Below are 24,517 nucleotides of genomic sequence, written 5' to 3' on the forward strand. Positions count from 1 at the left end.
ACCAATCAGCCACACACAGCGACAGGAGACACGGACTGAGCAGAGAGACCAGGCAGACACACAATACAGCCCCCGGATCGCGAGGAGAGGAAACCCCGCTGCGATTCCCCCCCTTTTCTTTTTTCTCCGACACCTTTGGCTTATTTATGCACTTTCCAACCTTTTTTTTTTTTTTTTTTTTTTTTTTTTAAACGTGACAACAAAGTCGATAAAAATGGTCCTTTTGTTTTGAGCGCTGTGAACGCACACACACACACAAGCGCGCGCGTACACACACACACACACACACACACACACACACACACACACACACAATCGCCGAGCTCTCCTCCGGAAGCCTATGTCTGTGCGTCTTCTCGCATCTTTGCATTATTATCCCCTCACGTATCGCTTCGCAGTAATGTGCCGTTACGCGGTCTCAGGCTGGTAGCATCTTGGGAGCTCATCTCAACAGGAACCTGGTAGGTGATGCTCTCTCTCTCTCTCTTTCTCTCTCTTTCTCTCTCTCTCCCTGTGTGTATGTCCGTCCATATTTCGCCGTCCACTTGCATGCGTTTGCCCCCGTTTTCCCGTCCCGAATCGTGTCTTGTGTGGCCGCAAAGTGAGCCTGGCAATGTCAGATTAATTTGTATCGGGTTTTATTTGCACTATTGCTCCGCGCTCCCCCTCTTCGGATTATCCGTGCATGACCTTTGATCTACCACAGACCAGACCGGGTGTAATTAATGGCATCGCGGTGCAGCAGCGGCACAATGGTTCGACGTGGCTTTTCTTTTTTACTTTTCTTTCTTCCATCACCTCGCTCGCACTCTGCACCTTTCTCTCTCGCTCGCTCTCTCTCTCTTTCCTCGCTCTCTGTCTCTCTCCAGCAAGTATTGAACATTTCTGTCTCTCTAAACTTTGTTTACAGGCTGAAAATCAATGTCCGTGACTTGATTGCCTTTGGGCTGCGTATTTCGCTCCAGGGGTGAATTGATTAAGTAATAATGACCCTGAGGAGGGATGATCATTAAGCCGAGGAGGGTTTTGTTTACTGCCGGCTGCAGGTTGTTTTGGACGCCACGTCGACATTGAACCTGCAGATCTGGAACTGAATGGTGGATAGGACTCTTAGTGGCACATTTGTGTAAAAAAAAAATAGTTAAAATAAAAAAACACTGTTAGATAGTTAATGCATGCAAGAAAGTGTATCTTTTTTTAAGGCTTAACATAACAGACACTGACAATACTGAGATAGTGTTTTTTAATAGTGAATATTTACCTGCTAGGACATGTTCAGAAGGAGATGCACTTACTTCAGTATTCAGAGGACTTTTATAACACCACCCAGTACAAACAGTTCCATGTGTGTATATTTATAATTCTTTTTTTTTTTGAGACAGCTGCTGGGTAGCACCATGGAAGTGATTTGAAATGCTTTAGTGTTCCAGCAATGGATCAGCTTTGGCAATTAAGAGAGAAAGCCCAGAAAAAGGTAATGGAAGTAGGGGGAGATGTGTCTAATGGGCTTTTATCTGTGGAAACCAAATCCAGACTGGTGGTGGTGGTGCAGGGTGGGGGGTGAGAGAGAGAGAGAGAGAGAGAGAGAGAGAGAGAGAGAGAGAGAGAGAGAGAGAGAGAGAGAGAGAGAGAATGAAGCACCTCCCCACCCACCTCCCCATACCCCCATCCCATCCCGAGGCAGCTGACACTGTAGTTGGTCTGGTCCATGATCTGGATGTAAATCCACCAGTGGCTATCTGTGCTGTCATTGAGTAAATGTAATAGAGCTGGCCATGAATGAATACCAGGTGCTCTAAGAGGCTGGACAGGGTCATGTTTACATGGATGGTCCACCTCTACTATTTGGCTTATATGAAACATGTGAAAATATTCAACAATGTTCCTCCGGGCACCCAAAGCAGATGAATTTTAAGAGCTTATATTGCAAGCCTAAAGTAAAAAAAAATGTGTGTTTGTAGCTCCTGCTGTCATAATCTGAATCCTGGTCGGGCTCTAACTTTTCAAAATAGTGATATTTTTGAATATTCAATTTCTATGTTTGGACGGAATGTAACCTCATCTATTAAAATGTATTTATTCATTCTGTGAAGTAGCTGATTGGACTTTCTTCAAAATATGTAACAATACTTTGACAAGACATCTAAAAAAAAAAATGTTGAAAGTGTGGCATCTTTTTTTTGAAGCATGCTAATTCTCTATCCCCATTATAATAATGGCATGTTAGTCCATCACAGCTATCACATTATTGTCACCATGAAGATCAGTTCTGACTATTTGTGATAGTTCCATTAGAAAACGCAAGGCGTAAACAATGTGCCAGAAGAGTCTTCAAATGTTCAGCTTTAATCTTCAGGGAAAAGTTGAAGCAGAGAAATGAAATTTGATAAGAATGAAAACATTTGCCTCTTTTATGTGTAACTGTTGTTTGTTTTTCACTTTTAGCACTGGAAAAGATAAACAAGGATGGTAACGCACTGTTGGTAACCAGCTCCAGTTCGTCAAAGGCCGCTGTAAGCCCACTTCCCTTCTCCTGAACATTGACAACCTTCTTCAGCCATGGCTAACATAAACAGTGCACTTTGCATTGAAAACGGACAGAATGCAGATGTGTCTCTCTTACAAAAGGATATTCTCCAGGATGGTGGATTAAGCCAGCTTTTGGAATATAACGCAGAAATGGAAAGGTACAGGTCTTTTGCAAACTTTTATAAAGCCAATGGGGCATTTCCACAGACTTCTAAGATTGCCCGCATCACAACGCCAATTTTTCCCAGTGCCAGAATTGGCATGTCCCCTTGGAACTGCGATAACGCCATGCTCTGGGGAAGGAAATCAGCGGCAATAAACCCTAATAGGACCAGCATGCATAGAAATGACTCCCAGAGGCCGGGGAAGCCTGGCGTGCCGCCAGAGACGCTGCAAATGGCAAATAATAATTTCCTCTCTACCTTATCCCCCGAACACTGCAGACCTTTAGCAGGAGAATGCATGAACAAGCTGAAATGCGGCGCTGCTGAAGCAGAGATAATGAATCTCCAAGAACGCGTTGGAACTTTTTCCGCTATCCCGGCTTTAGGGGGCATCTCATTACCTCCCGGGGTCATCGTCATGACAGCCCTTCACTCCCCCGCAGCCTCAGCAGCCGTTACAGACAGTGCGTTTCAAATTGCCAATCTGGCAGACTGCCCACAGAATAATTCCTCGGTATCCAGTGGAAACCCAGCGAAGAAGAAAAGGAAAAGGTGTGGGGTCTGTGCACCCTGCAGGCGGCTAATCAACTGTGGTGTCTGCAGCAGTTGTCGGAACCGCAAAACGGGCCACCAGATCTGCAAATTTAGGAAATGCGAGGAGCTGAAGAAGAAGCCAGGCTCGTCGCTGGAGGTGAGAACCGGGGCTCTGCTTCCCCTTCTTTTGTTATTATCCCCTTGCACTCCAAAGCATTAACCTTTTCATCCAGTCACGTTCTAAGCCCTTGAAAATTGTTTCCATGCCCACCCATGCCTGAACATCCCCCCGGCTTCTCAAATCTGCCTACCCGCCTAGCCTAATTGGCAGTAATTAGGGGTGTTTGTGTGGAGCGCAAGCTGAGCTTGGCTCAGACACCCCTAATTGCTGCCAGTCAGGCTGGGCTGGAACGCATCCGAACAACCCCGAGCTTGGCTCAGCTCCAAGCAGGGCTGGGAAATGGTTTTCAGCAGAGAGCCATCCCTCTCTACACCCGGTCATTTTAACCAATTATGGAAACCGTCTCTGGATGGGGAGAATCAATATCCCACAAAGCCTCAGCCTCCGACCACCAAGAGCTGGTGAGAGTAATGGCAGGGCTGCTGATGGCGTTTCTCAAAACATACCCAAGTTTTGTGTGGGGAGGGGAGTGAGACACCCAGAACGATTCTCTTCCACTGATCCTGTATGAATTGATTGTGCGTATACAGAAGGCGTTGAGAGGAAATCATTTTATATTATATTTTGTCATTATGGCCAATTATGGATCAATATTGGGTATGATACATATCAAGAAGGGTGCAGAGATTGAAAAACACATTAAGCCCTGGCTTAATTGACAAGTGGCAAGAGGCTTCATTAGGACACAATCGGAGGGCATTTTTGATTTTAAAGGTTCGTTTGAATGGATTTATTTAGTCGCTGACATTTTGTTGTCAAAGGCAGAAAGGAATGTTAAGTTTGGAATGTGGTTCTGTTCACCCTCAGAGTCTGAACTTGCTCATTGACTTAACATGAGCTCGTATGGATGAGTCAGCAACAAATGTAACCTGAGGGCCTGATGATTTGCTCATTAATTAAGTGATTACATAGAGAGGAAAAAGGGGTTAATCATAAAATATTACCTCATCTACTCATGGGAATCACACCATGTATGGATACCTTTGTTCATTATGAATTTGTGTCATTAGATTGTCTGATTCTTGTTTGAATCCATGATAGATTTTTTTCCAGGTGGTCATTCTTAAGGATAAGTCTTTCAGTTCATTGTGGTGTGTTTTTTGAGTGTTTTATAATGTTAATGTCACCTCTGCCTGCTGCTTTTTAGTGATCAAATGATGGAAGGATTCAAAGTAGATTGGGATTGTATATGAATGCAAATGTTCTTGACCCAGTTGTGCTGTGACATAACATATCATGTATCCATATGATTCTCATCATTTATGTCTCATGTACCCAACAATCTAGTGCTACATGGAGGATTTCTGTCAATTTAATCCCAGTTTGACAGCATGGAATCCACAGCTAATATCCCTGATTAAAATCTTAATAACATTGAATGATTTTGACGGGAGTGCAATAAATCGAAAGCTTTTCCACTTTGCAACTGAAACAGAAATTGAGGGAGTAAATAACGTCTGATTGTTAGACTTTTACCTCCTTAATCCAAAACAGTGGGTCAGTCATATAACCACAATGTGGAGAAAAGCACTGTTAAAACCTAGAGCTTTATTTTTAAATCTAGTTAAGATCCCAAAGTATTCAAAAGTTCCCATCAAGATAAATGTAGGTAAAAACATACAAAAATAATCAGAAATTAGTTTTTGTGTCTTGAAAATAACGATCAGTGAACTATAATCTAGAAAAATGAATTTTAGAATCTACCTTTAAACAAAGTGACTTTTGAAGCAGTGACTATATTTCACTTGAAACACAGAACATTTTGACTTTTAGGATTCACATTAAAGACAATTACTTGATCAAGATTTTTGCCAGTGTAAAAAAATACATGTCTAGATTATTTCCATTTAGTGCAGCCACAAAACCATCGTTTCTTACTCATTTTAGTAATTTAGTTCCACTGACAGACCAGTCCTTCTACCAGACCAGTGTTTAGGAGGTTCAATAAAGCGGTCACTGATGGGTTACAGGTTGGATGTGTGAAGCACAGAAGTGGCAATCGGAAGCTCGTTTAATGTTGACTCCATATATCGTGTACTAACAGGTGTCCCTAAACAGGTGTTGAGGAAGCTGGCCTCACATTCATAATGCATGGGTTGACTCACTTTTGAAAACATCCATTAAAAAAGACGGTTAGAATTATCAAGGGTGTGAAAACCCCTCATACAAATCCACACTTGCTGTTAAAAGCTCCTCCTCTGAGTTCAGTAATTCATATTATGGACTTCTCCAACAGTAATTGTTATTTTTGACTCTGCATCTGTAATTACAGGCACACCTTCTGCTGCAGAAATGGGTTTGAGTTTAAAGGCATCTTAGAGGTGTGAAGTTGCGCTCTTGCTTCCACAAACTTGTATGTGTACATTAACACGGAGGGCCTATTTTTCACCTTGGTGGTGGTGCTAATGGTCGCTCACAGCTGAATGGCATTTGAAATGTTAGGAGAAAGGTGTTTAGTTTAGAAGGAAAATTTACAGCCTATGCTTGCCAATTCACAAGTGAACGGCAACTTGTACGCACACACACATGCACACACAGACACACATCATGAGCAGAGTGTACCTTTTGCCTTGGAAGAGACGATAAGCTACTGGCAGCCAGTTAGATTTGGCTGTCAGTGTTTTCCACATGGGAATCACCCTGAACTAATTATATCTTAAGCAGCGGTGGAAAATGCAAATCAGAATTTTACTCACACCCCTGAAATCGGAGAGCCAATTTAATCTAATACCCCCTTTAATTTAGCGCGCTAATGCAAGGCCCTAGAGAATTGCCCTATGTCACTGCTGTGCTGTTCTGCAGCAGATTCTGCTCTTTCTCTCCCTCTCTCTCAGCGCTGCTCTCAGGCTCCAGGATGGATTAGTCTGGCAGAGGAATCTCATCTAACCTAACATTTCCCGAGCAGTTACCTTTGCGTAGCTTGAGCTCCTATGGCTCAAAGGTCCTTCATTAACTTTCAAATGCAATAATACTCATACGTGGGTAAGCTGAGTCTTCACCTCTGTTTACCTCAACTTTACTGATTTCCGCAGAGAGACTTGTGTAAAAAGGCGGTAGCATTTTCCTAATTCTAGTCATGGCTTCGGTGTGGACATGAACCAAACTCATTGTCCTCCTCGGATTGTTTCATTTGAAGGATACGGGTTTTGTGCCTGAAGAGGTGCAAGAAAATAGTCTGAAAAGTTTAACATCATTTTGTGTTAGCTATCTTGTGATTCATGAAGTTTATCCTGAAACACCTCAGGGTCTTCTTAGGTACTTGGTATTCAATATCCAAAAAGTTGCTCAATGGTACCACCCTACTTGAAAATAATCTTTAAAAGCGGCTTCACAGTGAGGTTAATGATGGATCTCTAGGTCAAAGTTAATGAAACAAGTGCATTCTAATTTTAGCAGGTTTAATTCCAAACCAGTTTGGTTTCAGTTTAACTGGGAAACTGTATATGAGTTAAGAGGGTTCCCTTCATTAACAGTTTTAAGTTGGAATTATACATATTATTCTCTTCCCGAAAAATCTAACATTATCACAGTGACTGTGATTTTGTCATAGAGACAAGTACAGCTCTTGTGAATGATAATGTTCTAACCCTAAACAATACATAAACTAGAGTCATAATGACTTTATTGCTAATTTAGGTTTCATATAGTTATAAAAGGGCATTTAGAGGAGGAGTTCAGTACAATAATTGTCAAACATCTCAGTTTGTGTCTTATTTTTCACTGTGTTATGCAGTCAGACAGTTTATTTAATACATATGAGGAAAAACTAAAAAACATCCAACCAAAATGTAACATGTAGATTTGAGGTGTACATCTACATGTACTCTCTGCATGTATAATTCTGGTTTTGACTCAATAATACAGACTTAAGATGTCCAAACCAGTATACAGTTTGATATAATCATAAATCATAAGATTCCAAGAGCTTGCTGGGTTGTTTGACTTAAACAGCACTTCTGCTTTTGACATTAATTTTACTAAAAGACAAGGCAAAATCCTTAAAATACCATCCAAACATAAGTATCATAAACATGGTGTAGAAAATGCAGGAAAACCGCAAAACAAAAATGTAATTGAACAGATTCCTCCTTTCAATAAACAAATGTCACAGGCCAGCGTCAAGTCTTGTGCAAGAAAACAGCATCCTGGTGTAGGGGTATGTTCTTTCTCTCCCTCTGCTCTTTGTGCAGCGTTGATATGAGTACATGAAATGGGTGAGATGAAAAGGTGGCACGGCTGCCTCAAAACCTTTGCTATTGTGATAAAGGACAAGGCCCAAAATGGTAGGAAGCAGGACCTTGAGGAAAATAGCTTGGATTCAGACCCTTAATGAGAGCACGGGCGCCAAATAAGCAATGGCAGCCAGGTCTAATTTGTTTTAGGTGTGCTCAGAATAGATAAGGACAAATCTGTGGCCTTCACCCCCTCCCCCAACCTCCGCCTCCCTGGAGATAACGTGGAGTGCTGCCAGCCAATCTCTGTGGGCAAAGGAGAGGGGGTAAAAAAATAATAATAAAATAAAATAAAAATGAAGAAGAAAAAGCCCGAGGGACAGACAGCCTTAAGATCTGCAGATCTCTAACTTACTGGATTTATTCAAGCTTTAAAACTGCAGATTAATTTGGTCGCAGAGGTCTGGGGAGTGTGGAGGAGAAAAAAAAAGGAAAAATGAGGCCGTTCGCTGTCGCGCATCTCAACCTAAAGGGCAACCTTAAGCTCCTGTCAAGACAATAGGATTTTGCCATCTGAACCACGATGCAGACCGCTTAATTATACACATCTTCCCTGCAAGCTACCCTCAGCTGCTTAAGCATGGGCCCCCTTATTCATTGTCATGCCCTTTTTCCCCTAGATTGGTCGTGCCGCGTGGATTTTCTGTCAGCTTCCATTTGCACTGAGTAGCTGTCCTCCTTAGGCCGTTGTTACGCTTGGAGAGGCACAACCGCACGGCACTGTTAAAGAATTCATCGTTTTTGCCACTGCCACCAATTAAGGCCAAAGCGTAATCGGAGGCGTCTGGACGATGGCCTTACATTATGTGGTCTGTCGCCTCCTCTGCCCCCGTTTGATTTAACATCCCTGGTTCAGTGGTGAAAGAAAACTCATTGCCATTGTCTTTATTATAGTGCGAGGAGACGTACACAGAGAGAGAGAGAGAGAGAGAGAGAGAGAGAGAGAGAGAGAGAGAAATAGAGAGACATGAGGGTAGAAAGCAACCTAGTGGAGGATGGACAGCGTGAAAGAGCAGGTGCGGGAGGACGTTAATGTGTGGCACTTTAAATTTTAAACAGATGAGAATCAATTATTTATGGTGACTCTGGCTGAGAAGTTAAAAGGTATCTTGTCATTAGTGAGAGCCTATATGAAAAAGTGTGAGAGAAAAGTCTTTGGAAAATGCATCACAGGGTTTCAATAAGCGCAGAGCATTGCAACGAGTTGTTTTTGTTCTCCATAAAAATTATGTGATCTTGACTTATTTTAATTTCTACACCTATTGTACGTTTTGGCTCTAATGCAACAATGTGTACAAAGCCCTTTCCATTAAAAACAAAATTGCCCTAATTGATTAAAGCAATTGGCAACAAAGCCAGTGGCGAAATGAGTGACTGAACTGAAAACATTAAGAGCCAAATAAGAAAAGTTGTTCTTGAACATGGCATTTCCATTTTCAATCAGCCCTTACCAAATTCTTCCAACAGGCATGTTGCTCTTTCGTTTGAGGCTCGATAATACACCAGGCATTAGCTATATTATGACATTGTCCTTAAACACAGGACATTACAGAATAAACTACATAGAAGAAAATTCATGAACCTGATGATGGCTCATTTCAATCCCAGGCGAGTATGAAACAGAGCATTTTACTTAAAAAAAGAAAATCAGGCTAAGGAATGTCAAGATATCTGAGATGGACCTATCAAGAGAGCTCCAGTGGTCAACCACAGTACTGCATTAAAAAAAATCAAATATGTTTTATTAACATGTCTTCATATACCTTAAATATAAATGACTTGAAAAGACTAGATTTACGGAATGCACTTTTTGTGTGCATGTGTGTGTGCATCTTTCATTCATGCTTCAAAGTCATACCCTCCACACTCAGTTCTGGTTTAAGCCATCAAACCAGACTTTTGGTCAACGGAAACGTGATACGTATAGTTTACGGTCAAGCAAGACACAGATTTATAATTACAAGACATTTTGAATTAATTGTATGTAGAACACAGATATGTTAAGATTGACAACGCACGGCGTCCTGTTGAACTGGAGATTCGACAGAACAGCGGGAGCAAAGTCATGTAGTTTCATCCATTTGGTTCCGGCTGTGAATTTAATCAACTTATGGGAAGTTAATGCATTAACCCCCAGTCTGCGATCATGTATGTATGCATGCAATTAAGAAGACTGGAATTGATTTCTAACAGGGCATCAAGTCCCCTTATTTAATTCCAAGGTGGTCTTGCTTCGTGCTATGGGTCTAGTTGGCATGATGCTTCTTGTTTGCCTAAGATGATGACTTTAACCCGGCCCTGATGCGAGGGATTCACTGACAAAAGACTAGCGAATCCAAGGCCGAATCTCATCACCGAGAAATGTTTTTCTCAAGCAAATCCTCAAGTTTTTGGATACATCACAATAGAACATCTGGTCTGCTCTTAATGTTACCGTATCAGTGCATGAACAGACTTCCTTGATGGTGCAGGTGCTTTTAGAAATCTAGCAAAAACAAATGTAGGTGTGGATGTCATGAAAAGACTCATGTAAATGTCATAATGTCTTGCACTGTAGTTCACAGTTAGTTGATTAGTTGACCAAATTAATTACAGGTATATTTATGTGTAGACTTATGAAAAAAGGTTTTCTTGTTGTGTCGTTAAACCATTTAGGTGTTATGTATTTAAAAATATATTAAAGACATCGGACTGTGTTTTCAAACATTATGGATGTTTATGAGTCAGAAACCATGGATGATTTTGGTTTATTTGTCGTCTTGTATTACTGTATGACATTCTGGTGATGTGGCTGCTGTCCTTTCTTAATTGATGATTGGATTACAGATCAAGCCTTTAAAAGTTTTTTTTTTCTGTTAACTCTTAAATCTGATATCTTCCTATATATGCTGCGCACATGTATACAGTTTGTGTATAGTTGACTGGGTAAAGCATAGCATCATCAAGGTCCTCTAACGGTTTAATTCGTAAAGCGACCTAAAGCAGGTTATTCTATTGAGCTGCAAAAGAAAAAGAAATCTACAATCTTTGTTAACCTTATTATAGTTGCCAAGCAGATGAAATGTAATATACAGGGCTACGGAATTGCAGGTCTGCAGATGCACTAATGAGTTTATATCTATAGGTTAAAGGCAGTAAGTGACAGATGGCTTTGTGCCATTCATCCAAGAAAACTGGCGTGAAAGTGAATTTGTGAGTGACAACTGGTGATGGGAGAAATCGGTCAATGTGGTTTAAGCGTCTCAGTTTCTGCAAGTCAAATCCTCGCATGCTGCCACCTCCTCTATTGTGGCTCTACTCTCACATCATGAATATTTCATGGCAAGCATCTGACACCATGCCCAGAAAGATATTTCAAGGTTTTTTTTTCTTTTTTTCTGATAGAAACCCTGGGGTTAGAGAGTGTCACAGAGGCGTGAAGTCAGTCTGTGGCCCCCAGGCGAAGGATAGGATTTATGATGCACCAGTTGATGACATCAGGTGGATTTTTTCATTCCTGAGCGGAGAGCCTTTGTCCTCCACCGCTGATAAACCATCGAGCTGTTCGCTGTTTGTTGTCACTCCTCTAAAGATCTGTCTGTTGCGTTCTGTTGAGTAGAGAAATGATTTCAATCTGCTCAGAGTGCAAGCTGTGTTTTGACAAACTGGGACCGGTTTCCCCGTCTGATCAGCGTAGAGCTGGAATGTCGAAGCAGGGGGGAGTCTGCTTGGATTAGCTCTGTCTTAAACGCTGCCTTTAGCATATTACATTGCCCACTGGCTTCTCCCGACGATACCTCGCCTATTTTTGTCTTTGTCAAGTTTCACCTTCCAGTTTAGCTAAAGCCTACTTGTGTAATTCCTTGTTTTTACTTTGCTATAAGTAATCTTTTAGCTTTATAACTAACTAGATAACTTTAATCCTTGGTTTTATTTTTTTTCCAGACATTTAAAGAGCTGACTTCACAGGGTTATTGTGTATTTCAGCCAAATGAAATAAAAACAAAACCTTGGATTTCTCAAGAAAGTATAAATGCATTAGTAGTGGTGTTTCACCTTTTGGGCATATGACTGGCATAAGACTTCTCCGAGGACAAACGTCTCATTAAGCCTACACAGGGAAGGGTGTCATGGTACCTGTCAGTCACACCTTTTAAATCTCAACTGCACGTTGTGCGGACCTGCGCATCAAGCATGTTGATTGATTGATTGAGGAGGCAGGTTGGAAACAGAGCTGAACATGGACGTATACACAGTCTACATACAATAATAAAAATGAAGGCCAAGCCAATGAATAATAATTCCATCTTAAAAACAAAACAATGTCTCATTGTAATACTGTGATATATTCTTTTTGCTTCATTTGAATAGTTTAGGAGTAACACTTTCCAAAAAACTAAGATTAGAGAAACTGAAAAAATAAACATGAACATATAGTTATGTAGCAGAATTATGTTCATACTGCTTTCCACTTCTGTCGGATCTTTAATTTTTCTGTGAGGTTTCTCACCTCGAGCCCGGCTTGCTTTTGCAGGAAACACCCCGTCAATTACACACATTCACACCTGGAAGCTGCCCATTACAACCACAGTGTGACCTGCTGGCCACTGAGCAGCTCCACTGGAGCAGTTGGGGTTAAGGGCGTAGCTCAAGGGCACGCCACTGGTGATAATGAGGCAAGGCATGCGCCGTTTCTTTAACGTTTCCCTCTCACATTTATCCGCGACCTCTGGCATTGCTCCGTTAAAAAAAAACAAAAGACGTTAGGCCACCACTGCCCACTTTGTACTGCCAGTTTAATCAATGAAACTTTCATGTCCATCCAGGTTGAAGAAATGCTGTGTGTTGACCAATGTTTAACTGACATTTTTGTTACTTGCTAAATTTTGATGCTCAGATTGATTTGAATCAAGTCTCCATTATGAGAGTGCAATTAAAGATTCAACTTCAGCTGTTTGTATTTTCAAATCCTAACCTAAATATTATGTTGATTTACAGTAAATATGCAGAGCTCTGTATATAGACCTTCTGAGTTTAAGGGCTCCCACACAGATGCTGAAAAATCTGCTCAAAACAAGAAGGCCTGCTCCTACTTTGCATTTCAATTTAACATTTCAGAGAACTGGCAGCATGTTGCCTCGCTTAGCCCTCGCTTCGTTACACCCACATGGCTTCTCGCCGTGCTTGCTGACGTCTTACGCTGTTCAAAGGGCTGCAACTTGGCTGAGAAATTGGGGATTTCCATACTAGATCCCTCAGGTATCTACACACTCAAACGCGTGTCCTGCTCATCTTACCCCTCATTCCACTCCTCGCTCCCATCCTGCAACACCACACTTCAACTCGCTCACACTGCTCTGATTTCCCGTCTCAAAGCTCAATTGACCTCGCTGCTACATTTCTTTGTTTTTTTTTCTCCCTGAAATCTCAGCAGCACCTGAAAGCTTCTCCAATGACTCCCATCTAGGTCTCGCTCCCAGAGGAGAGTTAGCTTTGTAGCAGCCATGTGAAGAAATACTTTACTTGGACAAGGGTACTTAGGTGAAGCTAATTGAAATGGAGGCCTGCACTGTTGTACTTAGTAGCAGGTAGGTGATCCCGGCGGCTGCAGACGGCAGCCTCTGACCCAAGGGTGCTGCCTTGGTATCTTCCTACGAGGGTCGGCTCAGCTTCCGTCTGTGTGGGCAGGGATTTTTTCATGCATGCTAAATGGAAGAGGCACAGCGTCTGAGCACGATTTCAGCAGCAGAAATTCGCTCCTTTTTTAGCCGAGATATCTATCACACTATACAGATGCATTGTGTGAGCTTGTATTCTGCGTTACGGGGTGAGGTTATTCTAACTCTGAGTTAGTGTTATTATTTAAGTAGTAGACAACGTAAAAACATTCAAAGGAAGAATGCGTCGTTAAGGCCTTATCTCTGCCATTGCTCCTTTTTTTGATGACAAATATTGATTAATCACTGGACAAAAACATCTCGAGTATAAGCATTAGTTATTGCTTGTAAATATTTACCTTGTTAAATATTTCAAAATACAATTTGAAAGAATGATGGTATCCTTGAGCTGCAGGTCAGAATGGATAGTTGGGTGTAAAAATCACATGATTTGGGGAACTGCATCGCCTGTATTTTTAGATTTAGGCTACTTGGCCACAGTTATGGAAAAATTGAGGTTTTTGTATATTCACCCCATCTTGTGTTTTGGTGTTGATTGACCAGAGCGGAGTATCTTACATGTGGAACGAGTGCTTTGTTTAGAATATAATTTAGACATGTATTTGTTTTATTGAAAAATAAAATTACTTTTTTATCAGAGTTGCTCAAACTGTCACTAAATCCTAGCAGCAACAGATGAGACCGATAATGTGTGGAAAAAAAAAATCATATTCCTCTGCCTCCTTTTAGTGCTCCTTGTGACGATTCCACCACACCCAAAGGAAAACAACCAATTGGAGCAGAAGAGTCTCGAACGCAGGTGTCAGATCACTGCTCATGAATTTGCATCAAATTGTCAAACTGATCAAAGCAACGCTGATCAAATAAGAATCAAGATCCTCGTACTGCGTTGCCTATTTTGCACTATTCAATAGGCGGAGCTTGGCTTTGGCTCAACTGCTTTAAACATGGTGGAAGAGTACAAACGTTCTCCTTTTACAGATAAACAGCCCACTTAAATATGTTCGTAAAAATATTTGAGGCGAGAAATGGGCATCACAGTTTCATAATATTGATTCCTACTTGATCGGCAGTGATTGACAGCTGCGTTAGAGACTCCACTGCTCTGTATTGGTTGATTTCCTTTCGGTGCCATGGGATGTTTAAAATGCCATTAGGAGTACTAAGAGGCGAACAATTTTTCACAGATTATCTGTCTAATGTACTACAGTCAGGATATAGTGACAGGGAACCTGCTGAACCTTTAAAGTAAAATGTTACCATCTTTCATCCACCATTGAAACCTAATTTCTTAATTCTGGTGATCCTATATGTTGATACTACCCAATGATACTGATACATAATCAAATATGATGTCATTGACCTCAATGCTGAACATTGAAAAACCTCCAGACATTGTAGTTTAGAAGCATACCTATACCTATAGCATATTATAACCGAGTATCCCCTATTCAGCTGACTGTGTTTACGTAGGTTCTGGACAGAAAAAGCTGAATAATATCCCAAGATTTAAAGGATAACTTAATATTGATCTCACGTAAGTCAGAAATCTGGAGTAACAATACTGTCAATGGTTTGAAGCATTCACGGATCTTGCACATTAGGCCACGCCTCCATCAGTGATGCCACTGGCTTAGCAGGTGTTTTGCAACCAGCAGCTGATAGAAAACATCTGCTGTGACATCATTGATGGGGGCGTGTCCAGAGGAGAGCAGGAGATCGCAGTTCAGCAACGTGATCTAATGTGGTTTTAGCCTTTTTGCCGCCCCAGTTATACTGGGCTTCTTCCATTTCACTGTCCACTCAATGGCTCCTTCAGCGTTTGATAACAAAAAGTGCATTTTCTGAGCCTTGGCTCGTCTCACTGCAAACCCACTCCTATGGAGGGCTAGTAAAATATACGTCCTACAGGAATACCGCATTGTAATTACATTCCCCCATTAGCATACGGAGGCTTGGAGTCACACTGCACTCAGCCTCCAGCAGCACTTTGCCATATGGTCCGTCTGTGCTTCTCAGGCGATATTTGGCAAGACTCTTGCAGAAGGTCAAATATCAAGTCAGAGGACTGTGCCAGAATTGCATCTATGCTAATTGCTCTCTCTCTCTCTCTCTCTCTCTCTCTCTCTCTCTCTCTCTCTCTCTCTCTCTCTCTCTCTCTCTCTCTCTCTCTTCCTCATCCATCTCACGCTCTTCTGCTGCTCGCTCTCTTTCCTCCCTCTCCTCCTCTCCCACTGAAGTAAGTAATCTGCTTTAGGATGTTTCTGAGATGGAGATGGATTTGGATTTCCTTCGCTGCCCCTCAGCCTAATCTCCCCCCTGTGACCGCCTCTCCCTGGCACAGCTCTTAAGCACACCATCATACACCCCCCCCTCCCACCCCCTATCCCCTCTTCAACCATGCCTAGTCAGCGAAAAACTCAAATTCCTCATTACTCACAAACATCCGCAATACACTTAGCTTGATTTGCTTGCATGGACGCCTGGAGCCAGGCTGGGCCTTATATTAAAAGATTGTAGCTGATATTTTAGTATTGGAATGCTATAGCAACCATGATGTTCTTGAGTCCTTTGTCTGCGTGCCGAGTGTCTAGAGCATATTGAAGTGGAGCGGTTATCTAAATACATATGCTATTTAGAGGAAAAATAGGCTGAAATAAATAGCTTAGGGTATTCAACTCAATTTGGTAATATCTCAGACTTAAAGTCTTCCATGGATAATTTAATATGCCAATGATCTGTGCAAAATAAGAGCATAAAAAAATGCTGTTAAATGTCTGCAAGGGTTGGCAATATACAGAAAATGTAGCATCAACCTTGTGTTTTATAGGCCACAGTTGATTCCTAAAAGAGTAAAATGCTGATGTAAACATTTCAACTGATCAATGATCAATAATTATGAATCATATTTACTTTATTATACCTCTCATTCATTTTGAATTGATATTTCTATGGTTCATAACGATATCATATTCTGTAAGTTGTACTGTGAAAGTTATCTAAGGGAACCGTGAAACATGACACTACTATGGCATAGTGTTTAATTAATAACAGCTGTGAGCATTTTGTCAGATCAGTACAAAGATTAGTTATTGTTATTAGTTATTTTTGTTGCATGGGTACAAGTTAGTGTTGTACCAAACGTTCCTTAAAGTCAAATTTTAATCCCAATATACTTTTAGAGAAAACGGCCAGTTAAAGTCAATCTGTGAAAGCGTTAACTGACCTAAAATACAGTTACAACACTAACATATGTAACTGTGCTTTGCAATGCCACTGTAGAACTGTAAATTACCTAATAACAATTTCTCCCTTGGTTTTTCACTTGGAGTATTCATAACAATGGAGCAAAACTTGTTTTTTTGGCCCGTACACAAATAATCCACAAAGTAAGAAGATAATTTTATCACAGCAAATGCTTATTCTATTACAGTCAGTTTACTAATTTTCACCAGAATTAATGTTATTGATGATTCTGTATATGAATCTAACACTCAAGGTGCAAGCATTTGTGCAGCAAGTTTGCGTTATGGTGTTGTGATGCAGGACTGGCGGCAGAGTGGATGACTAGATGAGTGGTCTGTCCGTGATGGCGGCCTTGGAGAGGGTACTTTTTATAAACGGCATTGGGTGGCTAGAATATTGGCTACAAGCTTCGAGATGAAATTTCAACCCCCACCCACCAACGCCTGTAACGGTGCAGGTGATGGATTGCTATACCTTCCAGGTTTGAGCTTGGCAACGCCCCAATATTCCTGCAGAATAAAGTGACAGGCAATATATAACACATCAGTTAAGGCTGACTGCACCGCTGCAACTTTTTCTCCCCCTTCTTCCTCCGACCTGGAGATCGGCCCTGAATGTTTGACTGGGTCCCTGAGTCCTCCTTCCTTGGCTCTGATGAAGCATGCTTTGTCCTTACCCCTCTGTCCTTACCTCTATTTCCAATTTTGTCTGCCTCGCCACCAATTCGCCTAAAATAATAATCAAAAGGCAATTTCTCTGCATGTTGCCATTTTATATTGAAATGATGACAGACTTAACTTTTCTGACTGTAGTTCTGAGGTGTCAGATTTCTTAAGCACTTGCAAGGTGCACAATTTTGATGGCAAAACAATTTTAAAAAACTGGCTGACCTGGGTTAACACACAAATTTCACTTCACGAGGTGATGCCGTGAGAAAAATGTAATTATGTTTTATAAAAAGTAAGCATCCTGAAAGCTCAGGCAGTGTCAGCTGCAGTCTGTATGTCAAGAAGGAAGGAAGAGGAAGGGGCGGGGGGGGGAGTAGAGTGTTTTATATTTATATATATTTTGTTTGCAGCCTGTCAGTGCTGCATCCAAAGATTTGCGGTCATGAAAAGTGGCCTGGTTCCCGGTCTGTAAGTTAATAAATAATGGGTATTGTCAGGGTAATGTATGGGCCATGTGCTATAATGAGCATTCTGAAACACATCAGCACTCTCTCTCGCAGGCTGCGATTCAACCTGCCCAGTGCCACCATCTCTCCCGAAGATTCCTCCCTTCCTTCTCCCTCTTCGCCTTCCTTCTCCCTCTTCGCCTTCCCTATATACGTCTCTGCCCTGCTTCTTTCTGTTCCATCAGTACTCAGATTTTTCTGCTACACTACACATTATTTTCCAGGATACTTTCACCAACACATTTTTTGGAAATCTCAGAGTATAAGGAGATTCTTGAGGATTCAGAGACAGCAAAAGAGAGAGGGGCTCGAAGGCGAGGTTGTAGTTTAATGTAAAAAATCTATATATAAATTCCACCCGCAATTATGGCGAATTAAAAGTTTTATGATGTTATGCATGCTCGTGTGTGTTCGTGCTTTGAGTGTGTTTTGGCGGGAGGGAGGGGAGGGCTGGGGGGACTCTGTGACAAGGCTGGCTAGAAGCATAGAGCTGAGGGTTAGTGCCAGACATGTCTCAAGAGAAACCGGGGCACATTTGCAATCACCCCAAGTTCAAAAGGGTAATTTATTCACAGTCTGTGGTTAAAGTAGGGCTGCTCAGAATGCCAGTGGGATTCTGCTGGGAAGCAGAGTAGTAGAGACACATTATTTCATTTTCTCTCCCCCTTCTTGTTTTTTTCTTTTTTCTTCCCTGTCTCCCTCTCCTGCTTTTTCCCCTCGTCGTCCTCTTCATCGCCTGTTGTTGTTTCTGCGAGCCCTGTGTGGCGTCTTTTAACACACGCCGGCGAGCATATTTCACTTTTACACTCATCCGCATTGACGTCCCGGTGCTGATTGAATTTTGAGGCGCTGCGGCGTCTGCCATTATCATCCTCATCGTCTTGAGTGGTTTATCTCTGGCCACAGCTCAGTGTGACGCCAAGGCTGCAGGGGAAAGGAGGGCCAGGGACAGGGGCTTTAGGGACTGTTCGTGTGTTATTATTATTTGTGTGGAAAAGAGAGGGAGGATTGGCCTTAACCTGGGCGTTAAAGATTATGGTTGGTGGTTTATGTTGCGTGTGCATGCATGAGCCTCATGCAGAGGTTAAAGCAGCATTTATAGAAGCTGCTTCAGCCCGGTCGGTTTGATTCATATTCAACGTCCTTTTCCAGCCGCCGTTGCCTTTCTACTACCTCGCCTCAATCAGCAGACGACGTGGTTTCAGCATTAACTGCACCTGCCAGGTTTGGTTAGGATCACAGGGTGTCGTGGCTGCCCACAGACCTCACACTGCCTCTCTGGAATCAGCAGAGAATTATTCCACAACGTCAGTTTTACTGTGTCGTTATCACTGAAAGCCACCGGCAGACACGTTGAATACACTGCCTACTGTGCTGGTGTGGTGGGGTTAATTTGAGGTCTGGAGAAATTTCTTCCTCCACCACCACCACCACCTCCTCATCCTCCTCCTCCTCCTCCTCCTCCAGTCGGTTCAATACTCGGTCGTGTGCATTCATTGCCAGAGCGGGAAATTGTCTTTCCCTCGGTGTGTCGTTGTAGCCAGGTTGTTATGTATGCTCTGCTGCAGAGGCAGCGGTGTTGACGTGAGGCTGAGCTGCTGCCACAGCGTCTTGATTTGAGGTGAAACCTTGGTGTCGCTCCTGTGTCCCTAGTGTAACACTATCAACCCTTACCTTCTCCCCACCTTTTCCTCCTGTTTTTTTTTTTTCGTTCTCCCTTTATCCCTTTTATCCGTCTCCGTCTCTCCCTTCCTCCCTGTTGTTTCTGTATTCTTGTCTCTTTTTCGTCTCCCTGGCGGTTGATGGAGTGATTTTGAAGGTGGATGCTGGTGGGGGAGCAGGCAACGCAGAGCTGTGCTAATTGAGCCTTCTTTGTGCCTGGTCACTGCAGTGTGCTGAGGCGAGGAGGCCCGGGAGTGAATCCAAGCAGCACTCAGGAGCCCCACTGGATCGATAACGCAGGAACTTAACAAAACAGAGACATGCCGAGTGCCCAGATCAGGGTCATTATTGTCTCTGGCGAGCCGCACTTCCACCAGGGACTGATCAATGTGAGAATATGGATCAAGATAAACACCTCCCCTTTCTCTCTTCCTCGCCTCAGCTCTTAAAACATCATGTTCTAGACCGGGAGAGCAGAGCTCAAGCCTATCCAATGAAAATGTGCACACCATATCCATAACATTTCAATTGTATACATGCCCGTTGCTCGTTTTTTTGTGCCCTAAATATGCAAGATCTAAGACTGTGAGCATTTTCATTGCCTCTCAACATGTTGACGGTGCTAACGGCTTTAACAGTGCAAACTATGGCAGCAGTGCCGACCGAGCCAACAGTGTTAACCTGAAGGGGAACTGGAGGGTGGGTGCTACGCTTCCCATGACAATGCCGTTGGTTGGGACCGCATTATTAACCATAACCGCTGCATAAAAGCAGTGCAGATCGGCGGTCGTATACTTTCCAGTGGGGCTCACATACATCAACATGCACTAATAGCACACCCTTTTTTATGTACCGTGTTTGTTGAGATTCCCGAGCTTGGCATTTATGTAAAGGTGAAATATGCTAAACTGCAAATTGGTCTCATCGTCTTCCAGACCTTGCGTTGTTTTGTGTAAATTTTTGATTTTAGTACATCTCGGATAACCACAAAGGAAAAAAACAAATGCATGACATTTATCAATCCAACTTATTTTCCACAATGTGTTCTGGGGGTTCGGGTGATTAGAAAACTCACAATGTAACCATCGTCAACTATGGAACCTTTGTTTCATGCCACTTTCTGTTTTTCTCACTATCAAGTATCTTAAAAAGCAGAAATGACATGGAAATGTATTCAGAAGAGCCTAAATACCTCCCAAAACGAGAAAACACAATTACTAGCTCTACAATGACATAACAAGGGGGCAGGCATCAGCTCATTGCAATTAAGCAAAAAAGAAAACATCAGATCTGTGAGAGCGTCTTGACCCTTCATAACATGATGGCGTTTCATTTCATTTGAGGCTTTAAATTGGTGATGATGGTATCCTGCTGTTCTGGGTCCCTCCATTATTCACTTGGAAGGATAATAGCAACTGCTTAATGTGGTGTGAAAAATGGTAAATGGTTGCTACCGTGCACACATAGGGCACCGCACCTGTCTACATGCAGACCCTTGTGGATTGAGTTTCGGTTCCCTCTCTTCAGAGATTAGGAAGTTGGTCCGAAAATCATATCGCCATCATCTGTTGTTTTATACCTGATGGCTGCACACTTGCGATTATTAACCTTACAGCTAATGTGTCTTGGGGCTGATGATTTGTTGTTGTTGTTGGAGGTTTGATAAACCTCCAACAACAAAATCAAAATCACTTTTGACCACTTTGGAAGTATTTCCTCTTGTTTACATGGGGGATCTGAAACGGCTGAAGTGACAAACATGTTAGTTCTAAAACCTGACTCAAATGTTAAAAGGCGTCCCAGCTAGAATGCTAAGCATACATTGTACATTTACTGAAGCTGAGATTGTGATACAAGACCACACACACACCACAAAAAGCTGAGTGTATTTGTGTTTGAGAGAGGCTGTAATTAGCCAATCTGTGGTATTTTGGTTCTTTGTGAAAAATGTCCAGAGCAGCTAATCAATCGTCAAAGTTGCTGCTCATTCATTTTATGCCAATCAACTTATTGATTAATCGACTAGTTTTCATAGCTCTACTGTTGTGCATTATATAAGACAGGTATCCTCCCCAAGCTCAAATTGTCTAACTTTTTTTTCACTCGCTTTGTAAAAAAAAAAAAAGAAGCAACATATGATTATATATGAATCCACCAAAGGTTAATATTACATTGTTGTCCATACACTCTAAACAATGTTTACATCTGGTCAATCAACTGAAAAAGCCATAGTGTAAGTGTCTGGTGCTAAAGCTCTCATCAGCATGCATTTAAGGAGCTACAGATGACACTTTGTATTAAAATGTCAAATTGCCCTCCACTCAAACTAAAGTGATTTTAGTTGTGATTATGCAATATTTCCCCCCTGTCAACAGCGTGAAAAAAAAAATAATCAAAAAATGTGCTAATTGGTCATGGGGATTGGCGGGGGACTTCAGTATTTTATGTCTTTGACTTCCAAATGAGTTTGGGAAAGGAGAGGCTGTCAGTCTGCCATAGAGGTTTTGGGGAGGAGGAGGAGGGGCGGCTGCTGGCGCGGGCTCAAATTGAAATGATGCACTGTTCCCCCTCACTGCGGCTCGAGCTCGCAGTAATTAAATGCCTCATTGTTGCTTCCTGGGAATTTGTATTGAATATTTTATCCAGCGTAATGATTATTTGGGTGGGACGTGGATGTAATCACCTTGGCTGGCTCTTTGATGAAATACTTGGTTAGGTGGTTGGGCTTTATAGTCGCTTCAAGTGTCCTTCTGGGCTTTTACTTAACTTGATGTCCATGCCATTTTAAACTGGTGTTATCCTGACTATGATTCTAATACTATTGATTATTGGTTACAAAGTTGGTTACAAAAATGTTATTTCTGAATGTGTGTATGCTTTTTTTTGTAATTTTCCACAAGCATGACATTCAACTCTGTAAATTAAATTGTGTCTTTCACATTTTGTCTCTTCTAGAGGACGCCGGTCAACACCGGAGAAGCCTTTCGGTGGTTCTTTTAGAGCAATGAGCCATGGCTGCCCCATCCAGCCGCAGGAGGGCAGGTGGGACTCTTGACTCTCTGCCAGGAGCACTTGACGGGTTCACAGAACCCAACGCGCCCAACACATTTGGGGAGGACGAGAAAAGAAAAGTGGACAGACAAAAAGATTAATGAAAACATAATGGTGTTGTTTTAACTCTGTAATTTCCTTTTCTGTGTAATTATTGTACCTTTTGACAGTATCATAATGTATATTTTGGGTGTCTATGAATGTGTTTTCAGTGTTGTGGCTGTAGGTTTACAGCCAATCCTATGTAAAGGACTCAAACAGACAGACAATCATACAATCATTCTGATTCCGTCAAACCGAAGAGGCCACATGGATTGATGATATAACAAACACAACACACTTTACTCTGGAGCAATAATCTATTCTGTTGATTATTCCTCAACCTTTCATTTCTTTTGACTTCAATTATTTTATTAAACCGAGTTATCTTTTACTTTTGTCTTTTATTTTATCTGAAACCCATATTTTAAATGCCACGCTAATGTTAAGACCGTACCCGACACCATGGTGTGTCTCGTTGGGAATGATGACGGAAAGGACGGCAGCAGTGGTTTTGTGTTGGACTTGTTGTCATGCTTCCTTATTTGAGTGGACTTGCTGCAGAACAGGGCACATTGTCTTGTGTGGTGAGTTGCACTTCTTTAAAAACCAATTGGGCGTCATTTGATTGTGACAGCACCCCACATTTATGAGTCAGTAGGTCATAATCTCAAAGTACATTTTTATTAAAACTACATAGCTCTCACACCTATTTATTTTTCTTTCACTAAAGGTTGTAACTGTCTAAGAGGTAGAGAGTAATGCCAGTAAAAGAACTGTATGTTATGTTGAAAACATTCAAATTTAGAATTAATTACAGTACACTATACATATTTGACATATCAGATGTTGTTCTGGAGCTAAAGGATAGTCTGGACATTTCTCCTGCAGAGTAATGTTAACACATTCCAAAAAACAAAATTATTCAATAAGTTACTCATTGTCTTAAACCCTATTGTTGCATGTGTAAATGTGTTTTGGTTTTAAAGATTACTAAGAATTTGTATATTGTTGTTGTGATGCTTTTATGTGTTAAAATAAAAAAATGACTTCAGTAAATGACATCTCGACAGTAAATGTTTGATGTGGCGGAATCACCAATGACAGGGAAAATAAACCGCCAATGTAAATAAAAGGAAAAATCAGTGATCAATTATGATCACTTGAAACAAAAAAAAAATCTTTTCTCTCCTCCTGCAAAGCATCAACAGAAATAACAACCAGGACGAGACGGGCGGAATGTAACAGCATTGGTTACCTCCCCAGTCACGTATCCCTTGAATACTAAAATGTTGCACGGAGAAGAGTGGTTCCCAGAGGCAGCAGACTTTAAAGGACTAGTGAAATCCCATGTGGTTTGTCATGCTGGAATGCTCTTGGGGTGTGGGGGGCAGAAACGGAGGAGGGGGGGGGGTGGGGAAGCGAGACAGGCTCCTGAGATAGCTTGAGCAACTGAGCGATTGCCGGATCTTTGGGTTTCACGGGAGGGGAGTGGGAGCAGTTATGGTAAGATGGGGAGGGAGGCAGTAGGAGGGAAAGAGGACAGAGGCACATTTGAGCGGCAGCTGAGGTGGGGAGGGGCGTCAATGCAGAGGAGAACGAGCAGAGGAGGAGGAAATCATCCGGGGCCGACTTCTCCCTTGACTGAGCATGCTTGCCATCACCCAAATTGAGCTGCTGACTGGTTAAGGCCAGCCAGGAAGATGACTTGAAGTGCTCTGTGTTGACGGCAATGTGGCGTCTGAGGCGTCCAATCTCCCTCGCTGGTCATCAGAGGTTGATAACGTGCATCAGGGGGTATGCTGGCTTGCTCACTCCCTGGCCGGTAAGATTAAATAACATCAGAGACAGCCAGCCCCCTCCCTATTCCCCCACCCCCTGTGCTTTGGAGCTGGGATTTAAAGTCCTCAGGCCCCAGCGGTAATGTTCAGTTTCCAGCTTCAGACAGGCAGAGATAGAGGCTGAGGACGTAGCAGGAATACATTAGCGAATTAGCGGAGTGGTGGGAATATACTGAGAGTCCTCTGTCCTTGTGGGTCTACAGCTTT

The 24,517-nt window shown here is 42.1% G+C and overlaps 2 protein-coding genes across 4 annotated transcripts in view; one reads left to right on the plus strand and one right to left on the minus strand.

The window, feature by feature from the left end:
- On the plus strand, positions 1 to 23,428 carry cxxc4 (CXXC finger 4). 3 transcript variants are annotated; one of them, XM_068588503.1, is made up of 4 exons: positions 1 to 461; positions 1,379 to 1,474; positions 2,446 to 3,384; positions 22,335 to 23,428. In XM_068588503.1, exons 3-4 carry the CDS (start codon positions 2,560 to 2,562, stop codon positions 22,377 to 22,379), a joined length of 870 nt encoding a protein of 289 aa, XP_068444604.1. In that variant the 5' UTR covers positions 1 to 461; positions 1,379 to 1,474; positions 2,446 to 2,559; the 3' UTR covers positions 22,380 to 23,428. The 3 variants fall into 3 exon arrangements, with proteins under 3 accessions (XP_068444604.1, XP_068444603.1, XP_068444605.1); XM_068588502.1 differs by lacking the exon at positions 1,379 to 1,474; XM_068588504.1 differs by lacking the exons at positions 1 to 461; positions 1,379 to 1,474 and adding an exon at positions 510 to 755.
- Positions 1 to 24,517, minus strand: part of tet2 (tet methylcytosine dioxygenase 2) — a 145,529-nt gene that overhangs the window by 47,303 nt on the left and 73,709 nt on the right. The window lies entirely within an intron of this gene.

The sequence above is a fragment of the Clinocottus analis genome, unplaced genomic scaffold (genome assembly GCF_023055335.1).
Source record: "Clinocottus analis isolate CAN_PGR_092001 unplaced genomic scaffold, fCliAna1.0.p SCAF_22, whole genome shotgun sequence".
Classification (NCBI taxonomy): Eukaryota; Metazoa; Chordata; class Actinopteri; order Perciformes; family Cottidae; genus Clinocottus; species Clinocottus analis.

Coding starts and splice junctions, on each gene's coding strand:
- cxxc4 (XM_068588503.1), top strand. CDS start 2,560: ATGGCTAACATAAACAGTGCACTTTGCATTGAAAACGGACAGAATGCA. Junction 3,385..22,334: donor AGCCAGGCTCGTCGCTGGAG/GTGAGAACCGGG, acceptor TGTCTCTTCTAG/AGGACGCCGGTCAACACCGG.